This window comes from Anolis sagrei, chromosome 1 (assembly GCF_037176765.1).
Source record: "Anolis sagrei isolate rAnoSag1 chromosome 1, rAnoSag1.mat, whole genome shotgun sequence".
Taxonomy (NCBI): Eukaryota; Metazoa; Chordata; class Lepidosauria; order Squamata; family Dactyloidae; genus Anolis; species Anolis sagrei.
The window spans coordinates 279,912,258-279,939,290 of record NC_090021.1 but is presented as its reverse complement, the minus strand read 5'-3'; the positions used below and the strand labels follow the sequence as shown (position 1 = coordinate 279,939,290).

Below are 27,033 nucleotides of genomic sequence, written 5' to 3'. Positions count from 1 at the left end.
AGAGAAAAAATAAGACAAGTGCAAAGAAGCCAGAATGGATGTCCAAAGAACTTCTAACTGTGCTAAGACACAAAAGAGACATGCACAAGAAGTGGAAAAAGGGAGAAATCACCAAAGAAGAATTCAAACAAATAGCCAACACCTGTAGGGAAAAGGTCCGCAAGGCTAAAGCACAAAACGAGCTCAGGCTTGCCAGGGATAGGGAAAAGGCAGAACTACTTAATGCCTTCTTTGCCTCGGTCTTCTCACAAAAAGAGAGTCTTCAACCTCAGCAAGATGGAGTGGATGAGGGATTGGAGGACATCCAACTCCAAATTGGGAAAGAAGTCGTCCAGGAATACCTGGCCGCTCTTAATGAGTTCAAGTCCCCAGGGCCAGATCAACTACACCCCAGAGTATTGAAGGAACTAGCGGAAGTCATTTCGGAACCATTGGCAACCATCTTTGAGAGTTCTTGGAGAATGGGAGAAGTTCCAGCAGATTGGAGGAGGGCCAATGTGGTCCCAATCTTCAAGAAGGGAAAAAAGGATGACCCAAACAACTACCGTCCGGCCAGCCTCACGTCGATATCGGGCAAGATTCTGGAAAAGATTGTTAAGGAAGCAGTCTGCAAACACTTAGAAACAAATGCAGTCATCGCTAATAGTCAACATGGATTTATCAAAAACAAGTCATGCCAGACTAATCTGATCTCTTTCTTCGATAGAGCTACAAGCTGGGTAGATGCGGGGAATGCCGTGGATGTAGCGTACCTGGATTTCAGTAAGGCCTTCGACAAGGTCCCCCATGACCTTCTGGCAAGGAAACTAGTCCAATGTGGGCTAGGCAAAACTACGGTGAAGTGGATCTGTAATTGGTTAAGTGGATGAACACAGAGAGTGCTCACTAATGCTTCCTCTTCATCTTAGAAAGAAGTGACAAGTGGAGTGCCGCAGGGTTCCGTCCTGGGCCCGGTCCTGTTCAACATCTTTATTAATGACTTAGATGAAGGGCTAGAAGGCATGATCATCAAGTTTGCAGACGACACCAAATTGGGAGGGATAGCCAATAGTCCAGAGGACAGGAGCAGAATTCAAAATGATCTTGACAGATTAGAGAGATGGGCCAAAACTAACAAAATGAAGTTCAACAGTGACAAATGCAAGATACTCCACTTTGGCAGAAAAAATGAAATGCAAAGATACAGAATGGGTGACGCCTGGCTCGAGAGCAGTACGTGTGAAAAAGATCTTGGAGTCCTCGTGGACAACAAGTTAAACATGAGCCAACAATGTGATGTGGCGGCAAAAAAAGCCAATGGGATTTTGGCCTGCATCAATAGGAGCATAGTGTCTAGATCTAAGGAAGTAATGCTACCCCTCTATTCTGCTTTGGTTAGACCACATCTGGAATATTGTGTCCAATTCTGGGCACTACAATTCAAGAGAGATATTGACAAGCTGGAATGTGTCCAGAGGAGGGCGACTAAAATGATCAAGGGTCTGGAGAACAAGCCCTATGAGGAGCGGCTTAGGGAACTGGGCATGTTTAGCCTGAAGAAGAGAAGGCTGAGAGGAGATATGATAGCCATGTATAAATATGTGAGAGGAAGCCACAGGGAGGAGGGAGCAAGCTTGTTTTCTGCTTCCTTGGAGACTAGGACGCGGAACAATGGCTTCAAACTACAAGAGAGGAGATTCCATCTGAACATTAGGAAGAACTTCCTGACTGTGAGAGCCGTTCAGCAGTGGAACTCTCTGCCCCGGAGTGTGGTGGAGGCTCCTTCTTTGGAAGCTTTTAAGCAGAGGCTGGATGGCCATCTGTCAGGGGTGATTTGAATGCAATATTCCTGCTTCTTGGCAGGGGGTTGGACTGGATGGCCCATGAGGTCTCTTCCAACTCTTTGATTCTATGATTCTATGAAATATTCTCCATACTACAGCAATTTCTGTATTTTAATACACCTGCATATGTACACATACATCTGTGTATGTATATAAATATATGCACACGTTTTATATATACATGTGCAAGTAATGTCCTTTTTCAACTATGTATGTCACTGAAATGTCAAAAGCAAATTAATAGGGGCCTCTTAAAAGATGCAAATAAGAACTACTGTAAGTTTTGGAAAGCAACTTATTATCAAAGTAATGAGCAGGAGAACGGAGAAAGGTCTGAGTTATTAAGCAGCCCAACATTTGATGTGCAAAGTCTTCCTACCAAGACAGAGAAATTCATTAGTGAAGTCAGGAGTAGCCAGTTCAGCTACTTACTTAGTGTCCCAATAGAACTAGTCATTTCCGCCGAAAGCGGCCCCATACTTATTCAGCTTCTAAGGATGAGTTTTTGCACAGAGTGGTTACTGTTCACCAACCTAGTGCAGGGATCTCACATTGTGGCCCAATCAACTTTCTCAGGAAGCCCCAAAAGACTTGAACTCAGATCCACTGTTCTGAATAAGAAGGCAATTCTATTTCATGCAAGGTATTCCTGGTTAAATTTGCATCTATATTTGAGTCCCATCATTCCTCATAATAAAAAAATGCATAAGGTAAGACAATATCCTAATAGATTTATGAAAAGCTTACACACAGTTATACAAAGAAAGAGAATGAGCTGTGAATTAGTTTCTTCTATTTGCACTATATTGATCTTGCTTTAAATATATTGTAAAAATAAGTGTGTTCATTTGTAACCTGCATCTAATTTCAAATTACGGACAATAAATAATGCCACCTGTAGTGGAGTACAAACAAATACTAATAATTCTGTTTCTCAATGCCCATCAAAAACAGAGATACGGGGGTAGTAAATGTGAATTTACCATGTTAGAAATTTTGTCAAGTGCATCGTTTATTTCTTGACTATGCATGAGGCCAATGTGAGATTTCCCCATCAAACGGCGTACCTTCTTCCTAATATCACTCTTTTGTACCTACAAAGCAAAATGCGGCATTTTGTAATTGTCTTTGTTGTAACTACAGGAATACTGATTTCTATTAACAATCCCCCCAAAAGTATAACATAAGCCTAATATATATAATTAAAAACTTAAAATCAGGCATGAATGTATGACATTTTTGAGGAATTAGTATAGTGCTGCTTTGAAATACCTAGGTTAGATGCTAGTGATTCATATAGGGACCGTAGCCCCTGCTATCTTTCTCTCTATCCCTCTCCTCACCATATCTTTAAACTGATGTGGGAAAGGCAATGGAATGGTTTAATTAAATTCTCTCAGTCTTTCCTTTCCCAGAGATTTTTCATCAATCCCAGTTTCAAGTAGCATAAAAGGGACACCTCCACCCAGGCATACTGGTACTCCATTTTAAATGTTGTTTTTTTTAACATTTGAAGCAAGACTGTGCATAGAGGGAATGAGGAGGTTCATCCACTACACTAGGCAGATACTTTGCAAATTCTGTCAGATATTTTTATCTGCTTTGGATCACTGCATTATTATTGTTCTAATGCCAAATCTGTATTCTAATTTCCTGTTTTTAATTGCTTTTACATTCCTTGATTGATTGAATTTTGCTGAAGAGCAATATAAACACAGCATATGCTTTAAAAACATGAATATGCAAATATCACTATGGTAACACCAGAAGTCTCATAAGTGCTGAATTACTCTTTAAAAATTTAAATGGCACCTTCATCATAAGCATGTAGGCTATCATATTGTGAAGTAGTGTAGCCAATAGGCGATCTTCATCATCTTCTAAACGCTTTCGGTCATGATCTCCTAAAGAATAATACCTGTGGGGAGAAAATATTCATGAAATTAAGCCAACACTGAACTTTCAACCACAACCTTGGCAAAGAAAGGAAGCAAAAAGCTTCATCTATTATGTTTCTCCTGTATAATAAATCGCTCCATAGATCCAGCACTAGGTGTTCCAAAGTTTGATTTAGTGTATGCCTACATTTCTTTTTTAAAGAGTTTCATTCTACAGACCCTGAAGTAGAAGACAAGCAAATCCAGTAGAACACAAACGATTCATATCAAGAGGCAGACTCTGCACTCCATATGAAGAATTACATTTAGAGGCTTGCCTGTAACAAAATTACTCAGAATGAAATCACTTGCTAAATTCCCAGAAACTACTCCAGTCCAGTTGAAACAATACTTAAGATAAAATGTGGGAAAAGCTGTCCCATACCTGTCAATCATTTCTTGAGGCCCTTGGTCCATTCCCATTCCTTCTCTCTCTAACATCACAGCATCTAGAAAAGCATCTTCCCAGAACTGCATCTGGTCCCACAGTGTGGAGCGCTCTTTACCTAGACATCATTGAATATATTAATTCACAGCTCCATTTTTTGATATAACACATCACAAACTCTTTCCACACTGAACTGAAAACACAAATTATCACATGTAGAAATCAAATAAACAAACAGCTAAAAACACAGTTGCGATAATACATTGGGAAGATGAAAATAAACAGGAGAGCAAGATACTGAATGTGTCACCAACACATTTCATCACATCTCACAAACTATAGCTAGCTGTCCTATGAGAGCACACCAATCTCCTTTTATCCTGGATGCTCACACCTATGAATAGATCCAAATGCATAAAAATGGAAAACGTAGGAACAAGAGCAGAAAAAGTCTGAGTATAGAAATACACACAAAATAATGTTCATACACACAGAATAGCAGAAAGGAGAAATTATTACTCATAGAGAAGGTTTCCATGGCAGCATCCTCTAACTGGTCCCAGACAGATCCTTTATCTCTCCCTTTTTAGTTGCAAGCAAGGCAGCAAAGGAGAGAAAAAATGACAAGTCTGAACATTTATCTGCATTAATAAGCTTGTGAGAAAAAGTCCCAAGAAACAGTTAACAGAGTGTCAAAGCTATCCAAACACACCAAGATATGCTGACTATTACCACACCCAATATTTAATAGCATGTCCTTAGGTATAGGAAAAGGTTTTCCCCTGACATTAAGTCCAGTCATGTCTGACTCTGGGGGTTGGTGCTCAACTCAGTTTCTAAGCTGAAGAGCTGGCGTTGTCCGTAAACACGTCCAAGGTTATGTGGCCGGCATGACTGCATGGAGTGCCATCACCTTCCCGCTGGAGTGGTACCTATTGACTACTCACATTTGAATGTTTTCAAACTGCTAGGTTGGCAGAAGCTGGGCCTAAGAGAGGGAGTTCACTCCACTCACTGGATTTGAACCTGCGACCTTTTGGTCAGCAAGTTCAGCAGCTCAGCAGTTTAACTCACTGCACCACCAGGTGCTCAGTGTTCTTAAGTATGCTGATTCCATAAAGTAGTGGAAAGTACAGAACAGTTCAGACTTCTAACCAGCTTGAATCAAATTAAATAAACAGGTTTAGTGATCTGGTCCATGAGGTAGTTTTTTTAACATGTATGAAGGATCTTTATTTGATGGTTCTGACATTTGCAATCAAATATTATAAGGGGTCTGATGGGCAATTGTAATTGGACTGTAAAAGCAGTATGAGCTAGAGGGCAATTCAGAATTCTGAAAAATGGCTCTCTGTCTCCCATCTCCCATTCAAAATAACCCTTAAGCTCTCTACTCAAAGCAAGTTTCCCATCCCTACTTCAAGACCACAAACAAATCAGCCCAGTTTATTTCTCTTTCCATACAACACACAAAACAGAATATGTATTTCATGCCACCACCCAGCAGACACAAGTAAAACGCTAGCTTCCAGCTACCTATCGTCTTCACTTTCTAACAATATCCCTTGCAAATAAAAGTGATAAGTAGCTGTACAACAGCACTTTGCTTGGATACCTGGACAGCCTGCAAAACAATTTATATTCCACAGGACACAATCATGCCAGTTAGGGGTGGTATAAAAGTGCTGTACGTGCATACTGAGAATAGTTTTAATTCAAGAATGTCCATCGTATTCTTTTAAAAAACTGAAATGGGAGTGCTGCAAATTCAATAAAATATATATTATTTAAACAATCACATTACAAATAAAAAAGATTAATTCTTACCCAGAAGACCCTCACAGAGATAAACACGTTGGCTTGAATCTTCTGCAGCTCTTGCCAGACTGCTGGGTTTATTATCTTTTATTGTCTGCTTCAAACTATGAGATTTACCCTTGAAAGAAAAAGGGGCAACATATTAGACACATCAGGTTCAGCTTCTGGCCTTAGTCTTCCTCCTTATTACATATTAAATCAAGATTATTCTGCAGAGGAAATAGTAGCCTTCTCAAGCAGAATCCATTACATGAAAAACGACCAGAACAAGAACTTCAGCAATTTCTCAACTTCAAACATATTTATTAATACATTACAGTATTTATTATTTATTAATGCAAGGTGAGTATACTCAATAATAATTAAACTTTATTTATATTCCTCCCTATCCCCCCAGAGGGACTCAGGGCAGATTCCAAACATAAAAGACAGAAAGACATTCAATGCCTGAACATAATAACAATGCACCCATAATAATGAAAACTGACAACCCAACATAAAACAAATTATGACTTAACAACTAAAATTAAATGAAAAATGCAACCTGTGTGTGTGTCACCATTCCAGTGAAAAAGAAGTAGTTTTGAGAAAATGAAAGTTCACTGCATCCTAAGATTAAGGGACTTCATTTTAACATAAAGTATAAATCAAATATAATATATTTAACATCGAATATAATATATTTGACATCAAATATAAAGTTAAGAAATTCATACAAGGCATCAAATGTCTGATGTGTGTGTGTATTCACATACATACACACAATGTGTCTATATTGCGTTTCCAGGGTTAAAAATGATAAAATATCAGATTCTCACATATACACAGTGAAAGATATTATATACATAGATATATATGATAGTTAAAATTGGTCACACAATCCTAGCATTTCTTCATAAATTCCCCTGTTCCTATAAACATTTCCCTTTAAAAGCTCATGGACGTATAATAGCAACAACAACAAAAAAACAGGTTCTTACAAAGATAGAGCTAGTGGCAGAATTAGTCTCAATTTCACTATCTGATACAGTGCCTCGTGATCCTGTTAGGTTTCCACCACTCTCTCCACCAAGGCCATCGCCCGCATTGCTGCTCAAATCACTGTCTGCTCCTAGTGTCTCTCCAGAACTGTTGCTCACCTGAAAAAGAAAACGAATATTTTCCTGTGTTTATTTATCCCTCATTACAATGTTGAAAGCAAAGATGTTTTAGAACACCACTCAATAATCTCAATAATACCATCATTCCAACCAAAGTAATATGGGAAAGCAGTATCTATCCTGGGCCATTTTGCAAAGGGACCTATACCACCAAATCCTACAATATGGACAAACTCTAGACTTTTTGAAACATCTTACTGGTACTTCTTCAGGCATTATAACAAATGGAAATAAAGTATTGGTCCTCACATTTTCAGTTGACATAGTAAGAGGTCAAATTTACAAAATTCTCAAGGAAAAACACAAAAAAAGTTAACTCTTAGGCTCAACAGTACAGTTTTTGATAACAAATCAGTCACAGCCATGGGGAGAAGTGGACAAGAAATTATCTTGTTGTTGCTGTTGTTGCTGTTAAAAGGAAAATATAAACATATGGCAATGCTATAGAAATTGCCATAAGAACCATAGGTGCTTAAAAATAAATGTGGTGATCTAAGAAGAGTGCATACACTAGAGACACATCTGGAGAACCTATAATGCACACAACCAGAAAAAGAGCAACCAGACAAGCCCAAAAAACACAGCTAAAGCCAAACCCAGACATTCCACTCTGGTCATGCCCTACCACTGTGCTAACTTCAGAATCTTGGCTGGTGCTTCGGATCATAACAACAGGTCCAACACTTGTTGCAGAATCTGGATCACTTTTCTGAAATCACAAATGGTCAGGAAGAAAAAAAATCACATTAGGCATTTGTATTTCTTTTTGGAGTTTTATTCAGTGTACTTAATTGGGGGTGGTGAGAAGCTGAGAGTGGTGATAGCTGACAGGGAGCTCTGACATGGGCTGGTCCATGAGGTCATGAAGAGTCGGAAGTGACTGAATGAATAAACAACTTAATTTGGCACAACTCTATCATGGAAATGAAAACTAGTACTCAGGTTTTCCAATACCTAGAATCAACAATTAAGGAATGTGTGTGGTGGAAGCTATATTTTTAAACAGAAGTAGGAACAGTGCTCCCTTCACAATTATCCTCAAAAAGATGTACTAGCTAAGACATTTTCAATTGCTATTATTTCTTTCTAGAAATGCAGGAAGCAAGTAAATCATTTCTTGTGTGTACTAAGCTATATTTTCAAGTATGGTTTTAACCCCTTGTTTGTGAACAAGGCAATCTGTCAAGACACAAACATGCAAGAAATGGCTTGTTGTTTCATTAAAATCCTTCCAATGTCTGTTTCAATTTTTCCAGAGTGAAAAAAAAGCTTTAGGGGAAAAAAGGTTTTCTTCATATTTCCCTGCTTTTTCTGGGTCTTTAGATCTGTATTTATAATGCCGATCCTTCCCCATAAACTCTCGGATTTACATGCTACATACTATACCCCATAAACTCTCGGATTTACAGGCTACATACTATACCCTGTGCACCACCAGTGCCAATGGTGTGTTGTTAGAATAGTTATATCAAAGACTCTTCATATTCAGTATATTGTGACTACAATTAAAAGCAGATAAAGAATTGTCACAACTCTTTTACCACTTGGAAATAATCAATTACACTCACCTGGGAGCTGGAGGTTAAGCTCACGCCACTATCTGCACTAATCTGCGATTTTTTCTCATCTGTCTCTCCCACATCAAAGATGTGCTTTGTACCTTCTGATCCTAAGCAGAAGGAAAGAGATTTATCTTAGCATGAAAACAGAAGTGAAAGAAACAGAAGGCAGGTTACTGCTCTAGTGTATGGGTGAAACCAAGGCAGAAACCAGAATACCTTCTTTTGGTTGTTTTTCTCCTTAACACAAAACAATATGGCCCAGCTGACCACACCAATCATATTGTTTAATACAACAATGCATCTGAGAAGCAGACTGACTGCTTTAAAAGATCATTCATTATAGGGATGGGGGAATAGGGAAAGACAATACAGGCATTAGACATATTCTGGTTAATACAAGGCATGCTGAACAGTCACCACATGACTCTGGAAAGCCACATCTTTAGCTATCAGATATGAGGGAGTGGGTGGGATTGTTGCTGTTTTCTTGGGGAGGCAGTTAATTCTTATTCCTTGACTACTCTAATATATTACAACCAGCAACCGATTCCCCCCACCCCATTTACTCAGGGATGCATGACAAGAGCAGCTAAAGCCATCAGCAATAATTTGTGTGCCACAAATAGGAGATTTAAGTGAACCATTTTGGGAATAGGAGCAAAAAAGTAGTATTAAGCAACACTGGGGGGTGTACTGAATGGCTCTCCAGAGTTTGCAATAACATAGGTGAAGCAGTGAGTGTGGGTTTCAGCTGCTGCAGAGACATGCATTCATTCCTCTTCCCTGAAGGGATCTCTTCTACATTCATGCAGTCCCGTATTTTTATACCCTCTTTTGATGAGATGATAGACAGAAAGAAAACTGATGAGAGGAGAGACAGAATTAGGAAGGGTTTGAAAAGCACTGTGCAATGGGAGTAAGGAGACAGGAGAAGGATACACTACAGACTACACAGGTCACCATTAAGCGCTCAGAAGGGAGAAGAGACTGAGCACAACGCTTCTGCCATAGCCATATCTGCCAACTGTTCCATAACAGGGACACATGACCAGCAGTTGGAGGATTTTTTAAAAAGAATTACAGGTCTGAAACTTGTACAGGTGCTTTCATTTGGCAACTCCATGTAGAAATACAGCAATATCTAGACACCACAAAATATGGTGAGTTAGGAGTACCAACAAAGCAATATGTTACATTTGCTTCCAATAACACCAGAAAAAGTGAAAAAAGTGCAGGGTAGAAAAAGAAAAATATATAAATTGTGGATGAATAGAGGCTTATTAATGCAAAGGTTTTGGATGAGCTTATTATTCATAAATAGAAATGTTGTTTTAAAAGATGTGCAGTTTATTCCAAAAGCCCTATGCACTGGTATGTACTGAATGACATTTCATAAAGAAGTTTTAATGGAAGGCATTTTAAAGAGTGTTATTCCACAGTACATCCAATAAGTAATTTTATAACCTTAATTCAGATGTGTTATCATGTATTTCCAAACTTATTCACATCTAGACGTTTTCAACTATGATGTTAGAGATGCTATTGGGAAAATAGATAATGAGGAATAAAAATAATGGGACTGGAAGCAGTTAATGTTAAAATTAAAATGTAGATTTATTCCAACTACTATATTATCACAGAATTAAAATGTGGATTTTAATGGTACAGTAAGAATATATCTTAAAGTGATTTACAGTTATATACATTACAAAGTTTGGATGGGTGTTTGGCTTTCGTGGTATTGCTGGAAACACCACTATATGCATAGGAAAAGGAATTCCTTCCAGACACGTAAAATGTACCTCTATCAAACATGTTTAAATGTCACTTGCATTTCAGTTTAATCGTTCCTCCCAACCAGTAATAGGGGGAGAGCACTAAATGCCTTTACATTCTCAGTCAGCCTATGTAAAAAAGCCCATACAGAGTAGAAATATGCATGCAGATCAGAACACAGGCTGCAATCCCACATGCCTGGGAGTAAACCCTCTTCAATGTAGTGGGTCTTACTCCTAAGTAGACATACCTAGGACTTCTCTGCAAAGCATGAACATTGTGGAAACAAGTTGCTTCCTTTGCACTCACTTGGCCAATGCATATGCAAGTTTTGCAGAATAAGGGCCACTTCTACAGAATCCAGTTTTAAAAATATAATATTCTGAGGATGAAGAAAATGCCTTGTGTGTTCCTTATATAACAATTTACATTAGTATGCAAGCTTAATTTTAAAAATTGAAAGTTTACATATTTCCAACCGGTATGCTAGCACAATCTTCAGTTCATAAGATTAGATTCCACACTACCTAAACATCCTCAAAAGCATCACTCTTTAGAAGAATCTAGGAACAATGGAAAATAAATCTGGTCGAAGTTACTTAATGAATAAAATAGGCATCTTTGTTGAACTTATAGTCAAATGTGAATGATCAAAATGCAACTCCTTGCCCCAACTAAAGTAGAACCACTAACCTAAATACAATTTAGTCCTAACTAAATTGCATACGTGTTGACTTGACAATTTACTGTTGATTTAATGAGCCTGCTCCAGTTGGTACTAAAAATAGTTTGAGTTCAATTAACAAGGTCTATACTCGCACTTTCCAGTAATGACACTCTCTTGTTTTCTACGGTAATGAGTTATAAAATCAATGTATTACTTTATTCAATCATGAAATTACTAAATACATATTAATCGAACCAGGCATGAATACAGCCGAATGACACTCTGTGGTGACATTTCATTTGACTTGTGGAATACTCCTCAATGAATACTGTTGTTTACTTAGAAATGGGATTCTTCAAGTAGCCATCTGCTCATTGAAGCTCCATGCTTGCTCTACACAGTGTTTAGAAAATTTTGGTACAGAAAACACTTGGTAATAAGATTAATAATAATAATAATAATAATAATAATAATAATAATAACTTTATTTATACTCTGCTCCATCTCCCCCAGGGGGACTCAGGGTGGCTTACATGAGGCTATTCTAATCTGCATAGTCTTGGGTGCAGTTCCCACTTTCCCACTCGGTTCCCCAGGCCATTGGTACAGCTGAATACTCAACTGAGCAAAAACAAAACAAAAAAAAACACGTCCACATGGATGGTGGGTCACTTCTGTGAATTCACACATGACCATTTGAAGGACCAAATATACTTGATGTTCTGTACAATATACAGTACATAGAATAGCTGATCAAGTATAGGTGGAATAAGTGAATAACCTAACTGAAGAGTAGACTGCCTACACCTTCATATAGAAAGATGCAACCACTCAGCTGCCGTTCAAAATCTACCACACGTGATGGTCTTTTTAAAGACCCAGAAGTATTGGACTCAAATATACATAATGTTAGAATATATTGCAAAGGTTAAATTTATAATGAAACCAAAACTGTTTCTGTTGGGAATACTGGATGATCATTTAGAAGGGAAATGTGGAAGCTTATTATTGTACATGATCACTGCAGCAAGAGTCAGCCTAAAACAGTTTGCTAATAAAGATGGTTGTAAAGATTAGTCCTTAACTGCCAAGACTTAAGCCTGGTGGACTCTCCTCAAGACAACTAGAAGTTGGAATGAATGGTTTCACATGACTTGCTTCATGAAATCTTAGCAATTGATCAAATTGCCCCTTGTTCTTGCTATGAAAGATCCCAGAGCAAAAATAAAATAAAATATGCAAACAGAACAAACTGCTCACAATGTCAAAGAGATGAAAAATGCTCCTCACACTTTGAGCCACACCTAGAAGCATGGGTGCTGTGGTTCAAGCTTGCCCCTAAAACCTTTCAGCTCCAAACATTTTGACCATGGTCTTGTGGAAATGTTGAACCCTTAAGTGTGATTCAGACAGACTACAAAACAAAACTGCATATTATAGTGCAGCGATATGCCAAAAGGTCTATAAGAAAGGACACTTTGAACTGAAGTAAAAGGAGAAACAGAAAGGTACGCTTAAGTCTTCTATACCAGTTCATTTTATCCCGAAATTCCCTCTGTCTACAGACAGATAACTAATATTGCCCTTTACCTATAATCAGGTGGTAATGGAAATCAGATGTCTTTAATTATATGTGAATTATTATCCAATGTCTACTTTTATGGTCTCTGCTATAGGCATTGTGTAGCCAACACCCTCTTCTTTCCTAATCATCAAAACCAAGGAACAACTTGATAAGGAAAATTAAACACCAAAATTTTCTTCCAGAACATCTTACTCATACTTTTTCATAAAATTCCCCAGATTTATTTCCAATCTCATCAAATGTATTTAATCACTGTTATTAAACCATAATTGTGAACTTTTCTATTGGGAATTGAAAACAGATTAATATTTTCTCGAAAACTTGTGTAAAATACATTTTAAATTCAGAGGTAAGGAACAGGTTGAAACATGGCTGGAGGAGATAGTATAGTTTTTTGGGTATAACTCATCACTACATTTCTTTTAAAATAGTGACCTCCTTGGTCTGCCCTATAGCTTGTGTAGCACAGGAATTCAATAAAGGCTTAGGGAGTTGGCAGTTATGGGGAGGCTGGGGAAAAGTGTTAGGTTTCTGTCCTTTCATAATATCCTTACTCAGTTTTTCCAAAGCTTTTTGCTTTGTCACTTCCTGATGCGTGTTCCACAATTCTACTCAAGATGCAATGTAAGCAGGAGAGAAAGACAGAAAAAGTATCAGATGCAGGTCAGAGGTGATAATGGAAAACAAAAACAAAAATACACCACCCAAACCTTCACTGCCATAGGCAAGATTAAAGTAACTTGGCATTCACTTCTTCAGCAGATCAAAATTGCAGACTTGCAACCTCATTTGCAAAAGTTATAAAATAATTATATAAAATTAACTGACTGAGAAAACACCCCCAAGTTAGATTCACCTACCTGATCTCATCTCACTTCATAGAAATGAATTAAAAAGAAATACCTTAAGGTTTTATACATCCAATGTTTCTTAATAAGACATTTCTACAAAAATGCACTGTGCCCCTGCCTCACCCACCAGCACCACAATATTCTCAATTCAAAATAGAATGCTGCATAACATAAACTGTATTTTTACCAGCACAAAAGGAATATATACTCTTATACATTTTAGTTTTGCTCCACCCAGCCCTATCATAATCCTTGGACTTTACCTACTATTCTTCTAACTTTCTATGCGGTCAACATATAGATCTTAAAAGTCTTTTATACAGGCAAAAAGAACCCTAAAATGTTGGAGAAAGATACACTATTCTCTTAAAATGATGCTCAAAAACCCTGGTCAGTTAATTCTATTACACTGATCGATTATCTTACAAAAAGGGCAGTGTTTGTTCAGAAACAAACATTCTCACAGGTCAATCCTCTCAGCAAACTCACAAAGTACATCAATTTTCTAAGATGTTTTCATTCTTGTTTCTGTAAACTCCATGTCCTTCCAGGTGCTGGCCCAGTGACCCAGTGGCAGAATCCTAAATAGGCTTGTCAGAAATCCCAGTATGAACTGTGCCATTCAGTCCTCCTCCTCATTTAGGAAGGCAGAAGCTGGGAGGTGCAAGAAGGCAAGAAGGAAACTCACGTCTTACAAGGAAGGAGCAGTAGTGTGGAGAATTACTTTTGACTATACTGCAGTGGAAGCAGAGCATGGAAAAGTATAGAAAGAAATGGGACAGCAAACTGATTTACAACTTGCTGGAGGGATGAGGGATTGGGTTTTCTGTAATGATATGATATAAAGATAGAAAATTACAACTTATCTGGCAAGCCCAACACTTTTTCCATACTGTATTTGATGCAAATACAAAAACTGTTGGGCAAGTTATAGGGAAATATGTTTGTTAACTGTTTTGGTTTCTGAATTCACTAATGCTGATAGCAGCAACACTAGATAAAAATGTTTCCTCTGTAGTGAGAATCATGATCAAATCCACAAGCGAAGTTCCCACAAAGGGAATTTCATTAATAGTGAGCATTAAATGTGTCTGTGCTTCTTATCTCACTCATCATAATTCTGCTTGCTCCAATACAACCATACAGAATTAGTTGTTTATCTGCAGTAGCAATGCAGAAGCGGGTGTTTCTTGGCTGTTCTTCCACAATACTACACAATGAACTAACATGGTGACATTGGCTTCTGATTTTGAAATTTAAAAGGATACATACAACAAACTATTATCAGCATTTAGCATAGGGGGCTGTGTTATTGAAACTAATCTGACAAGGACACCTCAGTACTGTTTTCATCATTCTATGCTCTTCTGAACCTGGACAATGTCCCATTTTCCTCCCACATTTGGATTGCAATTGGCTGATACTTATATTCCACAAACATTTCAAGCTGTTTCCTTCTATCCCTTGCATGTACAGAATGCTGCACTCTAGTTCATTAATTTAGTAAAACTGGTACATAGGGAAATACTGGGATAACATCTAGCAAACTTCCTAAAATGGTTTTCTGTCTTGTTCATGCAGTATCTTTATATCTAGCAAATATAGGTACTAAGAAGGTATAACATTGTCTCTGTAATATAAATATTTAATCACAATTTATTTCTTAGGGATTTATATTGTAACACAGCTGTTAAATTTATAATATTCATTCTTGTATGTTCTGTTGTGAAGAGAAAAGAGATTACATGTGATCTAAGAATAATTTTCAAACCATGCGCCTTGGATAATATTCAGGAAAGAAAACACAGTTGCCATTCTGCATCATAAATATTTAGTGCATAATATACCCCAAGAAGCAAATGTGATTTACTTCTCAAGAAATGTATAGACAAGCTATCTAAAGAAATATTCTCTCTAATAATTTTGGTAATCATAACTCCTATCCGAGAGCCAGTGTGGCGTAGTGATTGGAGGATTAGATGCTACGAGACCAGGGTTAAAATCCCCACTGTGCCATGGAAACTCACTGGGTAACCTTGGACAAGTCACACTCTCTTAAGCCTCACATGAAAGCAATAGTAAACCCTATCTGAATTAATATTGCCAGAAAACCCTGTAATAGGGTCACCACTATAAGTTGGAAAGGAACTTGAGACACATAACAGCAACAATCCCTATCCAGTCTGAAAATAATTGAATTTCATATGGCAGCCTGACTCAGCCTGACCATATAGCCCTAAAAAGCATACTAGCACATCAGAAATATTTTAGCTAATATTTCTCCGAATTATGGGATAAGCATATTTGACTAGTTTGTGCAATTTGAGTGACAGGCAAGCGCATTACTATAGCAATGAAGAGAGAAATGTTTAAATGGTAAGGATGCAAGTAAATACCAGCGTCAAGGCATAACCACTTTCCTGCATTCCATATAAGATAAATACATACCAATAGAAGCTACAAAATTCTCCTCCTTTAGACTCCTTGTGTCAAACTCGCTTGGCCCTTTCCCTGCGGGGCTCGGTGCCCGTGGCATGAGCTGGGGTACCGGAAGATGCACCTTGGGTTTCGATTCTACCCTCGTGGGTAAAATATGGTCCTTGCCAACTGGAGTGATTGCTCCATCTGTTGGGCTTCTTTTTCTTTTTTCTGGCTCTTAAAAAGAAAGAAGGAGAGACAGATAATAGCAAAAACATACAGGAAACCAAAAAATACCAACAGCAATCAGTTTGAAGAAAAGGAGAAAGAAGAAATGGAAGAAGAGAAGAGAGAGAAAAAATAGTGATGTGGTTTTGGAAAATGAAAATAATAGAAACATACAGAGAGAAGAATTCCAGCTAAAAATGGATGTGATTCTGCTATTTAGTTCAATAGTATGAATTCTGGAGCTTTTCCTCAGGCCCTTAAAACACGCAGGATCAGAGCATTTAAAAACCACTCTCACAGGAACTGCAGGGAAGGCATGATTCTCAACTAAAACTAGATAAGGACCTCCTATACTTTGTTTGACCCCTCAAACCACTTTCCATGGGTCTGTGAATGCTGTCCATGAGTGTCTGGGGCTGGTGGAAACTGGAACAGGAGTAGCCCCTTTGATCCTAGGAAGCTACCTGCTCCTAATTTTAATATAAGCCTAAGTAATGTGAGTTTGTTATCTCTAGAGATGTGGGTATATGTAGTCCTAACCTACTTCTGAAAAGAAGTACAAACTGCATTCTGTGAAAAATGCACTAAGTGAAAAAGCATGCATCATGTTTTCAATACAACTCACAGTAATTATTCATCTACAGCCACATGTTTTGCATTTGAAAGAACCTTTAAAGGTTCTTTCTTTTACATAAATACCCAAAGAAAATTTTAAAACACTTGCAAGTAGGAAGCTGACTCTAATTTCACTGCAGCCCTACATGTGATATCAGATTAAGCTTGTCACACATAGTAATCTGCAAGCCGATTAAACCTGATGTCAGTCAATATAACTCATTATGTAGAATGAAAACCTTTTGGTTTAGCTTGATAATTTGTGAGAGTTACCACAGATTACACATTCATTTGCTTATTTTCTCTAATTTATATGTTTTTCATATTCTCTTACCTTTGTTATAGTAGTGAGTATGAGCTATTTCCAGAAGGCCAAAGACACTCGCCATGCCCCCAAGTCCTGCATTTGTATATGATAGTTCAAGACTTGACACGGTACACTTCAGCAAGTCCAGCATCCCTTTATAAACCTTGCGGCTGATCTCCTACAAATACAAGATTCTCAGGAGTAAGTAAAATTCATGAATCAGGGCCCTGCTCCAATTTATTTTCCCACTCAAGCCAAAGGTCACTTGCATTCTAACTGTTAATAAGTTAATTATGCTTTTTGAAACTAAAGTTAAAAGGGATCTGTCTTATAGCAAGCCATAACACTGGCCCCATTTGGCTCAGTATTCTCTTAATTCTAAACAAATGAGCAACAATTTTTCAGGGTGTCAAACACAAAGATTTCCTCAGTTTTACTAAAGCTAGCACAGATTGAGCCTAGGGCCCACTGCATCCAAAGCATGCACTCTCAAACATCTTAAGTGCCTACTTAAGAATATATCTTTATAAAATTCATTCTATGAATGTACTCTGTCCAGTGTACATATGCCCCTGCCTAAGTCAACCTTGTGTGTAAGTCAAGGGTAGGTTTGAGGGCCAAAATTATGGCTTTTGATATAGCCTATGGGTAAGTGAAGAGCCATTTTGCAGACGGGGCAAATATGAACACCCTATAGGACCCAGTCTCTTCTGGCCACTGCTACCACTATTTCCCCAGGAATTTGAAAATGCCAGAATTGGCATGTCAGGGAAGAGTAGGGGAGAGAGGGAGGGGGGGGATGATGCTTCTTTTATGTTCTCCCAGAATGGATTTATCTCTCATCTTTCTCTACTCTAGTTAGAGATGGTTCCTTAACTGATGGGTGTTGTGGTACACTACTTACACTGATGTGCAATAAATTATTATTATTATTATTATTATTATTATTATTACTATTACTATTATTATTAACTTTATTTATACCCCACAAAATCTCCCGAAGGACTCGATGTGGCTTACAAAGGCCAAGGCCGCCAACAAATAACAGCATACAAATACAACAGTAAAAGTCATAAACAAATAATAAAAATCAAGCAAAACAATAAAACACTAAAAACAATGACACCATGACCCAGGTTTTTTGTGGTCTGTTTTTTAACTGAGTTTTCTAGACTCTTGATTTTTAAAACCTGAAATACTACAGAAGTGGGATAATTTAATCATATAAGCCTGCTCTAGAACTCAAATGTCTTTTTTATGTTCCTTCTGCAGCAAAGACCAATATATGGGCGCAAAAGAGTGGGTACAATGCCGAGGTTATAATTCAGCAGGTAAAAATACAATTTTCTTCTGAAAAACATTCTCCTAATTTATTTCTAAAGTTGCTGACTTTTACCATTTTAACATTGGCTTATTTTAATGTGAATCATAGAATCACAGAGGAGACCACAAAGGCCATCAAGTCCAACCCCCTGCCATGCAGTAGCACACAACCAAAGCACTCCAACAGATGGCCACAGTGAAAAACACAGCATACTCAATACAAAAAGGCATAACAAAAATCGAAGAAAAAAACAATGGAAGAAAGAAACTAACTGACCACATCCTGGACCATGTCCTGTCGTGCGTCCTCCTCTGACTGAATGGTGCGATTAAGTTTGCTTAATACAAACACACGGAGCTGCTCACTCTCCAGGAGACGACGGACTCTCTTCATGTGAAACCAGCCAATTCCTTGTCCATCTAGGACATTGTGCACCACCTCTTTCAAGAACTGCTGGTTTTCACTATACAATAGAAGTACATGAGAAAGAGGGAACATAATTATTCAGAATGTTTTCACAGGTGTATTCAAGTTAATTGCTATGAGTGGGTATACAATGTTCCCTCACTTACTGCAGGGGTTCCGTTCCAAGACTGCCCATAATAAGTGAAAATCCGCGAAATAGGGACGCCATATTAATTTTAATATTTATATATTATTTTATATATTTTATATATTATTTTCTTACCTGCACTTCCTTACCCGCCTCCCGGCCCATCCCAAGGGCACCTGCTTGCCTCCCTGGCCTCCGCAGAACCCAGCAGAGCCTCCGGAGCCATGCAGGCAGCAGCAGGCCAGGGAGGGAAGACCTTCCCCACTGCACCTCAGGCCGCCACACTTCTGGGGTATGTGGTGGCCAGAGAGGCAAGCCTTCCCTGCTGCACCTCAGGCCACTGTACTTCCGGGGTCCCTGGCCCCCACTGCACATAAATATTTTATATTTTTATTAATATTTTCAAAAACCCGCAAAACAGCGAGTCCACTAAAAGCAAACCGTGAAGTAGCAAGGGAACACTGTATATACACATATAAATACACACACACACACACATAATATTAAACTGTTCAGTGTAAAATTTACCTCTTGAAATTCTTAGATTCAGGACATAAGGACATGAAACAAATTTTACTTTTGCCTGCTATGACCAATATGTAACTCGAGAACCTAGGAACAGTCAACCATACATTTCTCTTCTAAGAAAAGAAAATACTTTACATGCTTGTACCTGGAATTTCCAGTTCGTCCCTGAGGTGAAGGAGATTCCCTTTTTACTGTTGGGCTGTGCTTTATGACAGAAGATTTCTGATCAACAAGTGCTCGCCGGTTTCCTGCATAAGAGGAAAGGCAGAGCAAGATAATGCTTACTATAAAGGACACCCAAGTATAAAAACAGCACCAATGTGACACACAAGAGTTAGCTAACACTCTAATTAGAAGGACAAAAAGAATAACTTGAAAAAGCAGCAGCATATTTTATATTACTGTATCATACATCGGCAGAAAACAGTAATGGGAATGAGACAGAGACAGAAAAGAAGATGGTAACAAGAGCAGAAGGTGAGAAGCAGAAAAGGCTTGGCTGCTCTGCATGCATTTCTGCCACAAGAACCATCTTCTGATTAGACATCATATGAAAAAGCATAATGTGTAATGGGGTGGTAGCCAGTAGAGATCATATGGTTCTGGTTACCGGTGGAAAGCTTGCCCAACAGGCAGGCACGGGGATGCTTGCTAAGAGTTGGTATGTCATGCACAGCTCATGATGCAAGGAACCCACCTTCATTGCTTACTGGCCCAGCTTCAGTAATAATCTCCATTATAGTATTTAGCCCAAATACTGGGACACAAAATAAACAATTAGTAGTGTATTGCAAAGTCACCACCATGTGTATATTTAATTAAGTTATTTGATTAATCCCCTCCCACTCCAAAACCATCTTAAATAAAAGTTGAAGAATGAATATATGTAGTTCCAATAACAGTTTTTCCTGTGGGTGGCTGATTAAGTATGATAAGCGCAATCTGGAAGGGGAAAGAAAGAGTAACTCTAAATTAGAGGTGGTTATCACACAGTGCCCCAAGATGTTGTTGAACTGTGTTTCCCAACAGCTCTAACCAACATAACTAATAGTGAAGAATGCTGGGAGTTGTCATTAAACAACATGTACAGGAAGGGAGGATGGTGTTGCACTACAATTCCTGTTTTTCATCAACTGTTCTACACTAATACCACTTGTTCTTGAGCTATTCCTTACATCACCACTGATTAGCAAGGTAATCAGCACTTAACTATGTGTTTCATTATGTATTAGATGTGATGAATCAGGTTGTTGGATATTTTCAAAAATTCACAATTGGAACCAAATTGGCTTGCCCACATATACCTTCCTTGAATAAGTATGAATCTTCAGGAAATTTAAGAATTTTTCAATTCCCTTCCAGAATCTAAAAAAAATACTTGGGGAACATAAGACTGTTAACACTGTGGAAAAGCCAGCTCCTGTTTCCAGCAAAGATGTGCTCTAAATAGTTTTAAGGATATTTCAGGTCTCAAAGACTACTCTGAATCCTATTCAAAAATGTTTTCTTCCCTTCTAGGAATTTATAATGTTATCACTGAGCAGGCACTGCAAAAGATGGAAAAAAGAAAAAGGAAAAAAAAAAGTATGATAAACAGTAAATGAAACCAAACCTTAAGACTCAGGAAAGGTAATGAAGCAAAGACAAATGTAGTCAAGCAAGAAGCTATTCTCTACCCATATTATATCACAAGGAATGCAAATACAAAAAAGTATAAATAACTAGCATAAAAATAGCAGCAGCTATCCCAATGCTTAAAAGAAGTTTATGTCAGTTCCTCCATAAACCTTTGCTGATACAGGTAACACAGAAATACTGACGAAGTAAAATTATGTTCTCAATTGAGGAACTTGTAGAAGCTACAATTAACAATATGTATCAAGAAATGAGAATAAACTGTAGAAGATGAGACACAAAGCATGAGAAAGAACTGGAAAAAACCCATCACTGTTTTCTTCCAATGTGTGTTATCAATAATAGGTTTAACTAACAGAAGATCTCTGCACGAATACTAGAATATGACCAAATAGAGATATTCCCAGAGAGTTCATGCAGAGACTTGATTAAACTACTCACATTCCTTCTCTGTAGTTGGTCTTTACACAAACACACACACCCAAGAGAAAAAAAAACTATCCAAAGCAAAGTCCAAGGCAGCAACACAACACTAACTTTTGGCCTTTATTACTAAAAGGTCAAAGGTCAGCAGGACATCATACCAACCTTCATCCACATCCCTTCCCACTTCCAGATTAAAGTAATCTTTACCGATGAAAATGGAGAGGGAAAGAAATAAATAAAATCAACTTGTTAAAAAAGAAAAATAGTAATTCTATAATTATATATATGAGCTGTAAAAGCAAACAAAGCAATCCTCCAGCTATGCAACTTAAAAGTTCCAATGTAAAAACAATGGTAAACCTCAGCTTTCTTTCCTTCATCCACAACATTCACAAAAGCCAACTCTACTATAACTAACCCAATGTAACAGTAATTTTAGCAGCCTTTATGCTATATTCTTCAAGGTAAAAGGAAATAGTCTCGGTCAGCCAACTTTTATGGCCTCTGAGTGAAAGGCTATTGATATTTTTTTCCTCTCAGGTTATTGTATCCATCTAGGAAATATATTGTATATACATGTTACATTATTATGGCACTGCGAAGACTTGAAAAGCCTCTGTCACAGCAAATGCTCGACATGATTTGCATAATTTTACAGAGCTTCTTACCAGGGAGTCTGTCAAAATGCAGACAGTATTTATGTGTAAAAACAGTAATGTGCAACTGCATGCAATGGACCAAAACACACATAAAACATATTTTTAATGTTGTACTTATTATATACAGCAATGCCAGACTTTTCAGAAGCCTCTATATAAGGGCTGTACATTTTGAATTGGACCAAAAAAATAAGAACTCATCCAATGTATTCATGTAAAATCTCTTTCCACTAATAGTTTATTTCCTACAGCTAGTGCATTAAAAATAGGAAAAAATATGTTCCCTTCAAAATAAGCCATCAATATTAACTGAAAATTTTCTACCAAACCATTTCAAATAATCAGCAACATGAAGTTCATATTATTAGAATATCCTGTTACCCAAAACGGTGCATTTCTGTGACTGCTTGACAATCAAAGGGATTCTGAAAGGCAGCAACACACAAGCAAAAATTATTACCTTTCAGACTGGGAAATGGAGTATTTTTGTCTCTCCCAGCTTTGGTTGGAAGTGCTAAATTGGACAGACTAAAGCTTGTGCTGTGGTTCTTGTATAGACTACCTATAACAGAAAGAAAATGAATCAAGTGATCTAATCATTCTCTTACCTCATTCAGTAATTTATGCTGCTGTTTACATCTGAATAAGGACAAACTGTATCATTACATCCAATGTGCAGATTATGAGAAACTGAAATAATCATCAACTAGGAGTGTGGATAGCACCAACAAATAAAGACCTGCCAACTTTGGGAGAAATGTGGCATAAAGAAGAGGTTAAACTCCCGTTCCAATCCTACAAGGATCTCCATTAATTATCAGCATCCAGACCATGCAAACCGATGTTGTTTCAGTATTTTGAATGACATTAAATACAAAAACGTACTTCATATCAGGAATAGTTTTGACCTTCAATAGAATGCTTTCTACCCTGCCCCCACCAAGAAACAAGATAAGACTTCACTTCCAGATTTCTGGAAACATCTACTGAGATATTTTGGCCATGATAAAAGAAAGTATGGATGATATGACTAATTACACCATTCTGCATTTCTCAACCTGTTTTATACAATAAACATACATGCATTTTATTCATAAAATTCAAGTGGCACCTAAATGTCTATAGTAATGGAGTCAAGTTGACATCCCAAAACATTGCAGCCAGGATACAAAACAGAGAGGATCTTCCTGCATCTATCCTCATTGCATCTCAAATAGGAATAAAACAAGACGCAAGACCTTCATTGACAAGCTAAAAAGAGTACCAACTGAGAGCTTTAAAGCAATTGTGGTTCCTTACATTATGCCTTAAAACAGACTAGAGACCAATGAAACTCATTCCTCAATGGAGCCATGTATCATAAAACTCTGGTTTCCTTCTAATTTTGGGCTGCTGCTTTGCAACCGGTAAAGACTCAAAGAAGATTCATATATCGCTTAGTAAATTAATGCAATCCTGCTGTGAATGGGACAGTGTGATCTTGGCCAAAATTTCTCTTTTCAGAAAAAAATTAGCAACTGAGATAAAATTTTAATTGTCAACTGCTTTGCATCTCCCTGAGAAAGCGAGAGAGAAAGTGGGACAAAAATACTATAAAAATCAATCAATAAATACCAGCCTAAGCTGGACAAAAGACAGCCTGATCAAAGCTACCACCTGGGCATTGAACAGCAAGATGCACAAGCATGCTCACATTACAACTGCAGTTTTTTTGAAAGAGGTAGAAATTCCCCACAAAAAGATAAAATCCTAATCAAAGAAATGACAGTTCTCTAGGAAAATCTCTGTCTTGTCTTAATTAAGATACAATTTGTTTGCCCACATGCAGTTCCTTACTGATCTCAATTCAAATCAATCAGGAAAAGGCAGGTCACTTTTTACTGCAGAAGTAGCTGGTGAATCTCTGACAGATAGGATGTAAAATAATGAATTTCAGATGCAGATTACAGTGGCAAAAATAATTATGAACTCAAATTATAATTACTGAAATTCCATAATTTCACTATGATAGCCTTGTAAAAGAAAATTAGTACAGTCGGACTTAAATGAGCAACTCTGGTGTTTTCTTTAAGAGCAAAATGCATAATTAGGCAAACAATATAGTGTATGAGAGTTGGATAGGTGCAAAATTAATTAAACCCCTTGTTATATTAAGTAAATTAAAGGAAAGAATTAGACTCAGGTGCTTGAATAATTAAGTGGGTCTTTGAGGATACATGTGGTAGATCCCACTCTACATAAGAAACAGAAACTTTGTGAGTTTAGTCTTTGCAATATGATTATGCGTAAACATGTCATATCATGATCAAAAGATGTGTCTAGTGATCTCAGAAAAGCAGCTATTGTTGTCTATAGATCTACAAAAGGTTACAAAGTCATTTCTAAGAATATGGGGTTCCACCAATCCAATCAGAAGATATGCTACAAATAGAGGCTACAAAGCTTGAGGTCCACAGTTACTCTACTCATTCTACCAAAATCTCTCCAAGAACAAAATTACACATCATCCAAGAAGATACAAAGAAGCACATAGTAATATCCAGTGATCTGTGGGGCAATCCCACCTTGGCTCATAAGAGCATTCATAACTGAATAATCAGGAAAAAACTGAACAAGTATGATATTCATGGATGATGTTGCTCCACTCTAAAAATACTACTGCTTCCTATCTAAGGATTATGAAAGGTAGAGTAGATGACTCTCAAAGAGTTCTGAGTAAATGTCCTTTAGACAGACAAGTCAGCGGTAGAATGTTTTAGTCTCAGTGAGAAATGTTATTGACAAAAGAGAACCGGTGAGTTTGAAAGGGGGGATAACGGTACCATCCAAAATAGTTGTGGGAATGTGATTGTTTCCACCTGGTTTTCTGTCAAAAACCTGGTCAGTTTGCTGTCATTAACCCACATATGAATTCTGCAATGTATCACAAAATTCCTAAAAAATCACTTGTCCAAGAGCTGAAGAGTAAACAAAAGTAGATTATGCAACACAACAATGATTCTCAAAATATAAGTCGATCTACCAAAGAATGGTTCTGGAAAAAGACATTTTATGTTTAGAAATGGCCTAGGTGGCATCTACACTATAAAATGAATGCAGTTTGATACTACTTTAAATGCCATTGGTAAATACTATGAAATCCTGGGATTTGGTGGGGCACCAGCACTCTTTGGAAGAGAGCTGATAGTACTACAGTTCCCATGATTCCATACCATTGGACTTTGGCAGCTAAAGTAGTATCCAACTGCATTAATTCTATAGTGTAGATATAACCTAGGTCATTTCTAAACGTAAAATTTCATTGCAGTTAAAGTCATGTCAAATTGTAAGTAAAGAGTACTTCCTGTTTCCCAGTATAATGGCATGTCCAAATGGCTCTTAGCAAAGAAGTAAAGGGATTGCTTAAAAGGTTTAGCCACACATTTGTTGCAAAAAAAAGATACCAATGTTACAGTCATACAGTAATACTGTCCTTGAGTTCCCCTTAGTGTTTCCATTTTTAGATTCCTGGCTTAATTTACAATTTAAATACAGAATAAATTACCAGTATCAAATAACTTATTTATAGAATTAGTATGAGATAACTCATTATGTTCCATAAGTCTGCAACCTCATTTTTTGATCACTCAAGAAATGTAATTTATATCACTCCCAGTGACTGCATCCTACCTTTGTGGCTGCATCCTACCTTTCCTTCAAATGGGTGCAAATGTTATAAATAATCATAATATCCATAAAAAAATACATTTTAGTAAGAAAATACAAATATTAAGAAATTAATTCCAAATTAAAGTCTTCCCCAAGAGCCTTACATAATTTTAAAAGGTCTGAACTTGTGTTCAAAAATGTAATAAGGAAGTTACAACACAACAATGTAGAGAAGAGTATTTCAAAGCAGAGGTAACATCACTCTAAATGCTCGGCTCCTTTTGCATAATAATTTCAGCAGAGAAAACACACACACGCATATATATAACAAACCTTATCAGAATATGTCAATATCAAAGTAAACTCATGAAGACACTCTCTGGGACATCTTCATCCCAATGAATGTTAAGGCTTTAAACTCAGCTATGTTCTATGAACTGCCTGACCTGGCCTCCAAATTGCATTTTCATGATTCACCCTCAATACTGATTATTAACCAAATCCAGTGACTACTCTTGTCTATTAAGTGAAGGCACCACTTATCCTCTTCTTCCTTGCTGCAAAATTTGTAACCCGGAGGCAATGATGGTGAATGCCACATCTTATACAAGTATCTCATCAGTTCATCTGCCTTAGTGTTATTATGCCTGTAAATCCAATTACAATATAAATCATGATAAGATGAATGATTATACATACTGGCAAAAGACATAATTCCCCCAAAACCTTCACTGCTGTTGTTAGAGATCGTAGAATTTGGGGAACTGGCATGAGAATCCGATTCTGCATCAGAATCATTGCCTAGCTTCAAACTGCTGGGACGCAGAGGCTTTGGGGGCCTTTGAAAGAAAGAAAAAAGAGATATGATATTGGCATTATTCTATATTCTGCATCATTTTGATAACTTCTGAGTCATCTCACATCAGTTAGACAAACATCTCAGGTCTGAAAGGAGGCATTGTAGAGGAAAGGTTTTATTCTAGATTATAGCTAAGATGAAAACAAACACACAATGCCATCATTTTCCATAGACTCTGAATATCAGAATATTGTCAACTAGAGCACTTTTAAGATAGTCATTCTGATCCCCTTCTCCAATAATTGAAATAGAATTCCCCTTCACAT

At 37.4% G+C, this 27,033-nt stretch overlaps 1 protein-coding gene across 34 annotated transcripts in view; it reads right to left on the bottom strand.

Moving 5' to 3' along the window:
* Nucleotides 1-27,033, bottom strand: part of MADD (MAP kinase activating death domain) — a 92,821-nt gene that overhangs the window by 18,236 nt on the left and 47,552 nt on the right. For 4 of the 34 annotated variants that reach the window (XM_067462755.1, XM_067462759.1, XM_067462769.1 and 1 more), the window contains 16 exons: nucleotides 26,608-26,747; nucleotides 22,721-22,822; nucleotides 20,238-20,297; nucleotides 19,686-19,788; nucleotides 18,736-18,922; nucleotides 17,163-17,313; nucleotides 16,016-16,222; nucleotides 13,271-13,324; nucleotides 8,695-8,795; nucleotides 7,752-7,835; nucleotides 6,947-7,105; nucleotides 5,976-6,084; nucleotides 4,668-4,730; nucleotides 4,146-4,266; nucleotides 3,636-3,741; nucleotides 2,807-2,917 (listed from right to left, as the gene is read on the bottom strand). In XM_067462755.1, coding sequence (XP_067318856.1) covers nucleotides 2,807-2,917; nucleotides 3,636-3,741; nucleotides 4,146-4,266; nucleotides 4,668-4,730; nucleotides 5,976-6,084; nucleotides 6,947-7,105; nucleotides 7,752-7,835; nucleotides 8,695-8,795; nucleotides 13,271-13,324; nucleotides 16,016-16,222; nucleotides 17,163-17,313; nucleotides 18,736-18,922; nucleotides 19,686-19,788; nucleotides 20,238-20,297; nucleotides 22,721-22,822; nucleotides 26,608-26,747 — 1,858 coding nt within the window. Of the gene's footprint in view, nucleotides 1-2,806; nucleotides 2,918-3,635; nucleotides 3,742-4,145; nucleotides 4,267-4,667; nucleotides 4,731-5,975; nucleotides 6,085-6,946; nucleotides 7,106-7,751; nucleotides 7,836-8,694; nucleotides 8,796-13,270; nucleotides 13,325-16,015; nucleotides 16,223-17,162; nucleotides 17,314-18,735; nucleotides 18,923-19,685; nucleotides 19,789-20,237; nucleotides 20,298-21,763; nucleotides 21,803-22,720; nucleotides 22,823-26,607; nucleotides 26,748-27,033 lie in introns of all 34 variants that reach the window. The other 30 variants (XM_067462757.1, XM_067462762.1, XM_067462758.1 and 27 more) reach the window with 17 other exon arrangements.